The 11,696-nt window shown below is 43.5% G+C and overlaps 1 protein-coding gene across 2 annotated transcripts; it reads left to right on the forward strand.

The window, feature by feature from the left end:
- Positions 1–1,183: 1,183 nt before the first annotated feature.
- Positions 1,184–11,696, forward strand: HEME1 (Uroporphyrinogen decarboxylase). Of its 2 annotated transcripts, none has more exons than XM_087335816.1 (6): positions 1,184–1,291; positions 1,388–1,524; positions 2,423–2,805; positions 10,515–10,799; positions 10,960–11,195; positions 11,279–11,696. In XM_087335816.1, exons 1-6 carry the CDS (start codon positions 1,260–1,262, stop codon positions 11,433–11,435), a joined length of 1,230 nt encoding a protein of 409 aa, XP_087191942.1. In that variant the 5' UTR covers positions 1,184–1,259; the 3' UTR covers positions 11,436–11,696. The 2 variants fall into 2 exon arrangements, with proteins under 2 accessions (XP_087191942.1, XP_087191944.1); XM_087335818.1 differs by having other exon boundaries at positions 1,191–1,291; positions 1,391–1,524.

An 11,696-nucleotide genomic window follows, 5' to 3' on the forward strand; every position in this document is an offset into this window, starting at 1 on the left:
TTGAAGATTGAGAGCTTGTGCTGACGAAGATCCACACGGAGGAGAACAAGTCGGATATGTTGACCAAGGTGCCGACACTCGACAAGCGGGACGCATGCCGGAAGTGGATCGGACTTACAAGACATCCCATACCGAAGTGAAGGGGGAGATTGTTGGGAAATTGGTCTCTTCGGATGGGATCCAGTGATGAATAAAGAGGACCCGGTTAAAACCGGAAGAGATACGAAAACCGGATCGGTGGACCCGGTGAGAACCGGAAGAGAAGACATATTTGTAAATATGTCTTGAATAAGCCCATTGAGGCTATATTTGTAAATAGCCCTAAGTTCATATAACTATAAATATGACTTAGGGCAATCACTTCTGTATATGGTTGTTATTGTTGTTGTAACTATTGTATAGAGTGAGCGATAGAGTGTGACAGAGTTAGGGAGAGAGAGATACAGAGCGATACTCTATTGTAACCGCCACAGTGTGAAGGAACAGAGCTCGAGGTCGTTGCCTCCGAGTATCTGATTGTACCCCTTCTCTTCATAGTGATCGTTCGGAGTCTGTGGGCTCCCATGGTTTTTTCCCTATTAGGGTTTTCCACGTAAACATCCTGTGTCATTTTCTTGTGTACTCTCCACTTCCCATTTCTGAGTTTGATTCTTGAAGAAGTGACTTACTACTCGGTTGTGGCCGAGTGATATTCCGCTCATTTCCCCACACAGGAATCCTACCTATATATGTAGGCAGTCCATGTGACATGTTAAGTGTGAGGTTGGCCGAGGTCTATGCCGAAAGTCCCAATTCTACCCTCTCTCCCCATCATGATCAGAATGAGGAGATGCGCCTCCTTATATATGGCCGTTGGGGACTAGCCATTGGGGACTAGCCATTGGGACTAGGGCATTAGAATTGGTTCCCTTCTTGAGTCCCGACATAGATTGGGACTTTGTTTATGCTTCCTCATGGTTGTCCCACTTTCGATTGGGGCTCTTGGGGTCTATCACAACTCACTTTAGGACTCATTGGATGCGTCCCAACTCACTTTGGGACTTCGTTCCGGTTGGGACGGTTTGCGTGCACCACATTAATAATAATTGAGTGAACGAATGAATTTATGTAATAGGTGAGCAGCCAGCCCCAAAAGAACGCTTCTATCTATCTACATATCTCTTTTTGCTGCTGCTGTTTATGAAAATGTGTTGTGTGAGAGGTTTTAGCGGATAGCGCCATTCCACCTTCTTTCTCCTCGCTGTTTGTCACGCTCGGGGATGGCTCTGCTCTCTCTCGCAGGTACAACACGGTGAGTTGTTACTTTGCTCACCTCTTCTCTGTTTCCTTATCGTCTTCTTTATGTATATGCGAAAGCACATATATATATATGGTGATGAATCCTCAGCAGCAGCACTTTGCCCCTGGGCATGGGTTGGGCTTCTGGAGAGCAGAAGCAATTCTTACGTGGTTGTGGTCCAAACACGGAAGCCTATGTGAAATGGCATGCTACAGTCTGTGCAGATTCCCAGCAACTCTCGAATGGTAAGCATTTATCTCCTCCTTTCCTCTTCTTTCTTTGCTTGTGCTTGTTGTGATCATATAAGATTAGACTCTGAATATGCAAATCTTAGATTCGTCCCCTGGAATTAGGTTGTTGGTGGCTCTGTGTTTCTTTTAGTTCTCAACCACATGAACAGGTAAACTGCCAAACATTAAGTGCACCCTCTTGGCATGTCTGAGAGAAACGGAAATTATCATAGAAAATTGAGAGCTTCAGGTTTAGAAAATGTCACAAATGGAAGTCTTATGATGGAATATTGCACTAAGAACTGTTTGCAATACGTTTACGTGATGCATTCTTCAAATTCATGGGTTATTTTCTTTTTTTACACTATTATAACTTAGATTATTGTTAGATATGGAAGAAGAATGTTTATGGTCTCTAATTTGAAGGGCAGCACGAGGATTAGGGTTTAGGTAAACTAGAGAGGGAGAGAGTCTGAGTGAGACAAAGGGAGAGAGAGAGAGATGCATGCTGTCTTGGGTACAAAGAGTGTACCAGTTTTTTTGGTTTTTAGATATATATATATACAAGTCAAAACGTGCTACGAGTGCGTTCACACTCGTGCACTAATAAAAGGCACGATGGCCTATTATTCCCAACATAATTTAATTTATGAGGATGCAAAGAACCATGTGGAATTATTATTTCTCTGTTCAGGCATGATGAGTATGCAATACAGATATATTTTATTTTTAATATCAAAATTATGTTGATGTTTGAAATGTAGGTAGAGTAGCACCACTTGATAGAAAAAAGCTCAAAAGAAGTGTTAATGCTGTTGTTTGTCATATGTTCATTTCAACAATCTTTTGATTTGAGGTTTATGTAAAAAAAGCATAACTCCTCTTTTTTATTATTGGATATGGTTCTGTTCAGATCCACTTCTTGTGAGGACAGTGAAAGGGGAGAATGTGGAGCGGCCACCTGCGTGGATGATGAGACAGGCCGGCCGATATATGGCTGCCTACAGAAAACTTTCTGAAAAGTATCCTGGTTTCAGATTGAGATCAGAAACAACAGATCTGATTGTGGAAATTTCGCTGCAGCCATGGAAAGCTTTCCAACCAGATGGAGTTATAATATTTTCAGATATCTTAACACCACTACCTGCGATTGGGATAGATTTTGAGATAGATGAAAATAAAGGCCCAATCATCGAACGCCCAATTCAGACAGAAGATGATTTATCATGTTTACAGAAAATTGATCTTGACAAATTGCATTTTGTGGGAGAATCGTTAAGTATATTACGGAAAGAGGTAAGGGCTGTCTGTCCATTAACATGTACATTTATAGACATGATATGCATGTGTTCGGAAATTTAATTTTATAATTGATATCCATGAATTCATCTACACACACCTATACACTACTGCATTGATAGGATAAACTAGAGATCATATCAATTCATCAAGTGAGAAGAAATCTTAAGTGAAATCTTGTGAGATCTGATAACCACACCACTAAAGCGCTACAACTAAATATTTCTTCAAGAATGCACATTCATTCCTAGCCAATGAACTTTCAATATTCTTCTTAGTTCCCTTCACCAAAGCAAGGAATTCTTCACACTTCAAACTGTTTTGCGTTTTGCAATATATATCTCTGCCAACTCAAGGATTAGGCTGTACAAAAATTATAATATTCTTTTGATGATCAACAGGGAATAATCAAGATGAGGAATAACCACTTGCTTATCTAAACGAGGCATAAGAATATACGTTATCAGGGGCCTTGAAATGTTGGCATATAGGTGTATCAAACTCCAATAACTATAGTTTATGTAAATAGGAGAAAGAGCTAATTGTTGGGCTGGAGTGAATATGCTAGACTCCAGATTGTCCTACTATAGCTGGTTTGGTGGAGGAGAACTGAAAGGGTTAGAAATGATATCAATAGGGCTGAGGAACACTCAGGAGTCACCCAAGTAGGGGCGCTTTTGGTGCAATAGTAGAGCGATGGTTGAAAAGATAGAGAGAATAGTAGTTGGAGGAGCTCACCTCTGAAGTGAGATTCAAAAGTTCTAAACCTATGTTTTATATGACCCATTTAGGGTTGGCCAAGTTCACATTGAACTTGGCCTAAAAATAAAGAATACGTGATAAGTGACTTTTGGCCTTTATTATTAGGCCTATACCCATGTACACACTATAAGGGGGTCATTTAGGGCCTTTACTGGAGTTCTACTTCACCGTTTAGGATCCACTCGCTACAAAGTGATAATGCACTTTTATGTGTTTTGTCTGAGCATGGAACACAGGGTTCTTGGCTAGCTACATGCGGCTCATGTTGTCACAGTAGATCGGGATCGGAGTCGGTACTTTGATCCGGAGGTCTTGCTACAACCACCGAAGCCAGGTGGCTTCACAGGTGGCAACGGTAGCGCCTCGATACTCAGCCTCAATGCTGGAAAGAGCCATTGTCGGCTGCTTCTTGATGCTCCACGCAACAGTTGCGCTACCTAGAGAAAACATAAATTGGGATGTTGATCGCCGATCCGACGCATCACCGGCCCAATCGTCATCCGTATATCCGACTAGTTTTTCGGTTATACCATGTCGGTATAACAGTCTGCGGTCCTTAGTGCCGCTAACATACCTTAGTATTCGGTGCGCGTACTGAAGGTGCTCCACAGTTGACTTCTGCATGAATTGGCTGATGGCTCCGACCGGATAGCTAATGTAGTTAACTAAATAAGGCTTTCGACAATTTGTCTGAACCGTTTCTCATCGTAGCCCGGTTCGGAGTCGGGACGAAGCTTCAAGTTCCGGTCCAGGGGTGTGGAGATTGGTCGACAATCCCTCAAGCCGAACTTGTACAACATATTCAGTACATAATGTCGTTGTGAGAGCAATATGCCGTCGGGGGTATGGATCGCTTCGATCCTGAGGAAATAATGAAGGTCCCTCAGGTCCTTCATTTTGAATGCATCCGACAATTGGGATTTCACTCAGCCGATTTTAGCAAGTCCGGGTCCGGTGATGACCAGATCGTCCACATATAGTAGAATACATACCGAACCTTCCGGACTGTTCTGGATGAACAACGACGAGTTCAACTTCGAGGCCGCAAACCCCATCTTACGTAACCGGTGCGTGATCTTCGAATTCCAAGCACGGGGGGCTTGCTTCAAGCCGTAAAGGGACTTTTTGAGTTGGCACACTGTTGACTTGTTCATCTCCGACTGAAAACCTGAGGGGTTGGATCATATAGACCTGTTCTTCAAAGTCAGGTTGAAGAAATGCATTCTTCACATCCATTTGGTGAAGATGCCACCCCCTTGCACAACAACCGCCAGCACCACACGAACCGTCGTCATCTTTGATACTGGCGCAAAGGTCTCATCGTAGTCGATTCCATGGGTCTGTGCGTATTCTCTTGCCACTAATCGGGCCTTGTACCGGTTGATTGAACCGTCAACATTATACTTTACCTTGTACACCCACTTGCAACCGATCAGTTTGCAATGTCGGGGAGGGTCAACCAGGTCCCATGTGTTGTTGGCATCGAGTGCCCGTATCTCTTCCTCCATAGCCGCACGCCAATGTGCGTCCTTCGTCGTTTTTGCGTAGCTCTCCGGCTCACGCACTTCCGCCACTTTCGTCATGTACACATAGTGATGCGCCATGTACTCATTGTATTCGTACCTTTTTACGGGGTTCTTCTTGCGGGTCGATTGACGTAACTTCGCATTTGCCGATTGCAAGGCCCTCTTGGCTAACTCGGACTTCGTTCTCGAAGGTCCGTCTCCGGAGTCGGATTCGCTCCGATCCGACTCTTCTCTTCTGGTGTCGTACTTCGGGATCTTCTTCTTCCCCTTTTCTTTCTGCGTGAACCGTGTCCTCAGTTCCTTGCACGGGGAAAGGACGGCTGAGTCTCCACTACTCGCAGGCTCTGACTGGTCGTTCCGACTTAGTCGCTCATTCGACCCACTTAGCCGGAATGAGATCGGACTCTCGTCCAGAGTATCGAATCCTTCGTCATCCGCTACCCGGATCGTTTCCGGCTCACTGGCCTCGTCTTCCGGAATCAGGTCGGAGTCGGTCAGAGTTGGTAGAGAGTACCATGATGCCACTCATCAAATTCGACATCTCGGCTCACTCGAACTTGTTTTGTTCGAGGGTTATAACACTTATAACCCTTTTGCTCATGTGAGTAGCCGACAAGGATGCACTTCTCCGACTTTGGGTCCAGCTTTCTGCACTTCTCATCTGGCACATGCACATATGCAATGCTACCGAATATCCTTAGGTGCCTTAAATTCGGCTTCCGCCCGAAATACAGTTCATGTGCTGCCACCTTATCCCCGAACCAATTTTGGATGTAGACGGCCATCCGGACCGCATCAGCCCAATAGAACTTGGGCATGTTCTTCTCCTCTAGCATTGCCTGTGTTGCCTCCACAATTGAACCACTCCTCCTTTCGGCCACACCGTCTTGTTCCGGTCTGTATCTGTAGCTGAATTCTCTCCAAATTCCTCTTTGCTGCTAATAACTAATGAATTGGCCGGAAAAGTATTCTTTTTCGCCATCCGACTGCAGGCATTTGATTTTCCTCTCCGTTTCCTGTTCGACAAGACTTTGCAGGTTCCGGAAACAGTCGAAGACTTCGCTTTTCTTCTCTATGAGATAGATCCATGTGTGCCGGTTGTAGTCGTTAATGAAGGAGATGAAATATCGACTCTCGCCAAGAGTAATGTTTTGTGCCGGTCCCCATACATCCGAATGTATCAAGTCGAGCTTGTTACGGCTCCGGTTTCTTTCGGTGGGGAATGCAAGCTGGTGTTGCTTCCCGAGTTGGCAGGCGTCACATATTTGGGCCTTCCAACCATTGAATTTTGGCAATCCGAAGACAACCTGTTCCGATTGCAGGTTTGGAAGCCTCCAGTAGTTGACGTGGCTGATCCGCTTGTGCCAGAGATCGATGTCCAATTCAATCTTTTGTCCTTTGGCAAACAAGGTGGTGTCGACGTCGTTGGTGTCGAGGATGAACATCCTCCTGTCCCGGTGCCCTTGCGCAATTATCCGGCCTTCTTCCTCGATGAAGCACCCGAGGTGCGTAAACCGCACCTGCATCCCCTGGTCGACAATCTGTCCTACCGACACTAGGTTCTTTGTGATTGTCGGGACGTGAAGCACGTTCATAAGTTTCCCCTTTTGTGTGACATGACTTAGGGGAACTTCTCCGACATGCGCGATAAGGTGAGGAGTGTCGTCTCCAGTCTTGACAACTGCCGGTTGCTCTGGCTTGTCTAGATATGAGAACCACTCTTCGTGGCTCGTCATGTGGTTAGACACTCCGGAGTCAACGTACCACACTTCCTCCGATCTGAAAGTGGTCTTATTCATTGAGTTCGTCTTGTGCTTCATCACGAAGGCTGACCCTTTTCCGGTCTTTCCGGTTTTGGATACTTCTGATCCTTTTGTGTAGTGTGAGCTTTGCCGGTTCGCTTGTCCGGCCTTGTCGGATCTGGATTTATCCGAATCGGCGTGCTTCTTCTAGCACTTGATTTCCTGGTGGCCCTTCTTGCCACAATACTAGCATTCCGTCTCGGTCTTTGATTGCCGGTTTCCGGCGCTGCTTTGACTCCCCCTGGTCATGGAGGATCCGGAAATGTTGTCGGCACTATCTCTGTGCTTGTGGTGTTGCTCTTGCTGGCCGCTGCTATCGCGTGCCGACCCACCTCAACCTCCACGCCCAAGGGGCCGCCGATTTACCTTTGTGTACAACATCCGGCTGTCCGATTGAGTGGTCCTCAACCCACTTGCATGGTTTTCTTCGACCGTGAGCATCGAACGTAGGTCGAAGGACAATGGCTTCTCCCGGGTGCAAATTGCCGTTCGGATTGGCCTGTATCGGTGTGCTAGACCACTAAAGCAGATCTGGACCATCTTGTCCTCGTCCACCTTCACGTTGATGGACCTGAACGTGTCACAGATCTCCTTAATCTTGGTGGTGTAGTCGGTGGTTGACATGTCCCGTTGCCGGATATTGTTGAGCTCTTGTTGGAGCTGCAATTTCTGAACCGTGGTACTTGCAGGGAAAATCTTCCGGAGATGAGATTTTCCCAGGCCTCCTTCGGTGACTTTGCGTCTCTGATGTAGCCGAGCATCTGGTCATGCACACAGGACGCGAGACAGTACAACACTTTGCTCGCTCCTTGTTCCCATGCCGGGAAGCCCTTGTGTGCAGGCTCTAACGCTACTTCATTCGCTCCTTCGACATAGCTCCAGTATACGTGTCCGAGTAGATACTGGTGCATCTTGTAAGACCAAGATGCATAGTTGTTTTTGTCGAGCTTCTCTGTCGGAAGCGAGCTTGCCATCCCTCGGTCCATTTCTTTTCTTTCCGATCTGTTCTTTACCGGTGATTAGGGTTTGTTTGTTTCGAGCCGTTGTCGGCAACAGAGGTTCTCAACCCTCTCGTTCTGATACCATGTGAAAGTTAATATGCGGAAGCTTTGACAAAACCGGTTACACCGGATAGCAACAGAGAATAAACACAGGTTTAATGGAAGCTTAGAATACACACTTCACGGGAGTGGGAGAGACAAAGAGAGCATAATAGCATAAACTCAATTCGAAATAATAATGCTGTGTACATACAATGTGCTCTGTGAACAGAAGTACTAACAAGTACTTCAATGCTCATACGAGCGACTGACACTGACTCCTACAAATATGCATACGTACTAGGCTAGATTCGTAGGCCTCTAACGGCCTACCGGTTACAATCCGATCCGTCTCTTTGATCCGTCTCTCCGATCCGTCTCTGGCTTGTTTAGACGATACGGATCCGGTTGAACTTGTCTGCTCAACACATGTACACACCATAAGGGGGTCATTTGGGGCCTTTACCCCAACATGAGCTGTCTATATATGGATTGGTGCCCAATTGCCCAACACAGATAAGTTGGCAAGTTAACCACTACCATGAAATTGGCAGAGTATCTAGACCAGCTCCAAAGGAACATTTCTCAGGCTGAGATGCATTGCGGTTCCTCTTTGATTAATCTAGTTAATTTTCCCTCTATTTTGTTCATCGTATCCTGTATTTCCGTGTTTCTCACAATCATATGCTTCTGATGTTGTGCCAATTTGAAGGCATTTGGTGGTTTCAATTTTACAATGGACAATGATTAGAAGAATAAAGGGGACCTTGTCTAGCGGTTTATCAAAAGACAACCTGGTTTGCTAACTTCAATATGAGGACATTACTTACCACATTTTTACTGTACTCTTCTCGAATACTTCAAAGACATGTTAGATGTGATACCTTCTCTGGTTCACTCTCTTCTGAATTTATGGCATGACTTGTAGGTCTTCATAAGACTCTGAAAATAGGAGACTCATTTCCTTTTATGTTTGGGGATAGACTTCTAATTCTAATTTATAGCATGTCATCGTAGGTCTTTATAATCTTCTGAAATAGGACTTATTTATTGTTTGTTTGGGGAAGGAGGGAGGCCAATGTGACGTATGACAATGAAATTGACATTTATTTAATCTTATACCATATCTAGTGTAATAATAATCTTGTAGGTCTTTTTTATAATCTTCTTCCTAAATAGGACTCATTTCTTGTTTGTTTGGGGAAGGAGGGAGGCCAATGTGACCTATGACAACGAAATTGACATTCATTTAATCTTCCATATCTAGTGAAATAATAATAATTAAAGGGAAACTCTTGAAATCTATCAATAATATTATTATCATCACAACCCTGTTGGAATCTGCAACCTGTACCCAGTACACATGAAATAGCAAAACCTATACATGCATATACATACTAAAAGCAAACATCTGACTCTTCTATAGCCAGCACACACGTCCAAAGGCCACAATCAATTGACGGTGCGAAAAGGTGGCTTATGATCCTGTCTGGAGGCTTGCCCAATTGCCCACTAAGAATATATTCACCTTTCATACTGCTAATGCTCACCTAGATGTCTCAGGACAACAATTATTGCCATCGAAATCTATGAAATTTTGAAATTTTACAAAATTACTATTCCTTTTTTGGAAATCTAATATATATAGTGAATTAATGTAACCAACCAAAAATTAATGCATCATAACCGTATGGAAATGGTATTTAATACTCAAGAAACATATTTATTGCCAATAAATCATGGTGTGTAGCTATTTAACTATCTATGACGATTAGCCAAGCAGATGCTTCTTTGCTAATGATACTCGTTGAAGGATGTAATACAGCACATTAATGAGTGGTCAGCTATACTAATTCAATTTCTGTTATGGTTTGTATGTAGTACAGCATTAATTGATATTTAACTACATTAATATGGTTTTAAATAGCTTCGCAATCAATGAATGATTACTGGTTAGAATTATAACTTTGGATGGTTTTATGGTAAAATTTCAATCCCTTTAGTCCAGCTATATTTGTATTCTCCCTAAATGAAATCTACCTAAACCAATAATAGCTGGCCCTATGCCACTGCAATGCTAAAGAGCTTGATCAAGCAATACTCTCCAATAATGCTTGCATAACCATCCTTAGATACTGTAGTATACTGTGCAACAGCATACGTAGTGCTCTTCTAATGATGATTTTATACACATTGTCATGTTTTTCTCATGAGGTATTCATGCCACCTACTTGTCATATATCTGTACCTGCAATTGATGCAATGTCTGCTGTATTGATCTATGAGACGAATGGATAACTATATACCAAGAGTATGCATATGTGTGGATAAGATAGTCATCATCTGCACCCCTGACTCTTGCTGAGGCTCAATGGTTGTCTTAATGTCAATCGTCTAGCTGATTGGGTTCTGGAAAACCTTGAACTAAAAGAGATATCCATGAATTGGATTCTATAATACAACCTTGCATCTGAGGAGAACTCAAAAAGGCTGAAATGAACCATGGGACACTTGAATGAGAGAGGCTTCTACATTACATGACTGGTAATATAATATTGTTGTGTGTAATTACACAGGTGGGTGATGCTGCTGCAATTCTAGGATTTGTTGGGGCGCCTTGGACTCTGGCGACATATATCATTGAAGGTAAAACTACGCGTACCTATACAACCATAAAGAGCATGTGCTATCAATCTCCAAAGATATTGAGGGCCTTGCTTAGTCATCTTGCTCGAGAGATTGCCAACTACATGATATTTCAGATCAAGCAAGGTGCACAATGCATCCAGATCTTTGATTCATGGGGTGGTCAACTCACACCAGAACAGTGGGATCTGTGGTCAAAACCTTATATTCAGCAGGTAATGTTGGTGACGATTGTTCTCAGACAAGAATACAGAAAAGAATATAAAGCAAACATTTTGACGTTTTAACCTGGATTGAGGCAATCCTGATGTCATGAAATCTTTGTTGGAAGTTCTGGCTGAAGGAGGTCCTATCCTAACAATGTATTCTCTGCAGATGGTTACCATAGTGAAGGAATGTTGTCCAGGGGTACCTGTAGTGCTATATATCAATGGAAATGCAGGGTTTTTAGAACGAATGCAAGAGACTGGTGCTGACGTTATTGGCTTAGATTGGACAATAGACATGGCCGATGGGCGCCAGCGACTGGATGAGAAAGTGGGTGTTCAAGGGAATGTGGATCCAGCTCTGCTATTTGCTCCGCTGCAAGCAATATCTGAAGAGATAGAGAGGTATTTACTATTGTTGATACCTCTTCCTTTCAGTGGATATTATTGAAGTTCAACTTTGGGTTGATTGCTTTTATTGACTGTAGGGTTGTAAAGAAAGCTGGAAGGCGAAGACATATTCTTAATCTAGGGCATGGAGTTCTTGTTGGAACTCCAGAGGAAAGCGTCTCACATTTCTTTGAGACTGCGAGACAATTATCATATGATTCCCTTTTTTTAAATCAAGAGCCAATTCCAGTATAGGAAAAGCTAGCCAGCCTTTAGCATTGCTTGCTATTTCAGACCAACATCCTGGGGTTCCCCATACTAAAACCACTATCCATGTTTCTGAACTTTTTGTGCCTGATTGGTTCATGTATGGGGGGGAACATTGCCTCCAATTTATCTTTCATATTATTTCGCTAAATATGTATATGGCTATAGGCAGGAATTTTTCTATTGTGGAAGGAGCATTGCCATTCGTTTAATTATATTTTTGTAGGAATATCGCTACTATTGAGATGT

This window comes from Azolla caroliniana, unplaced genomic scaffold (assembly GCF_043228905.1).
Source record: "Azolla caroliniana isolate FFs.n. ecotype wild unplaced genomic scaffold, voAzoCaro1.0.p SCAF_20, whole genome shotgun sequence".
NCBI classification, from domain to species: domain Eukaryota; kingdom Viridiplantae; phylum Streptophyta; class Polypodiopsida; order Salviniales; family Salviniaceae; genus Azolla; species Azolla caroliniana.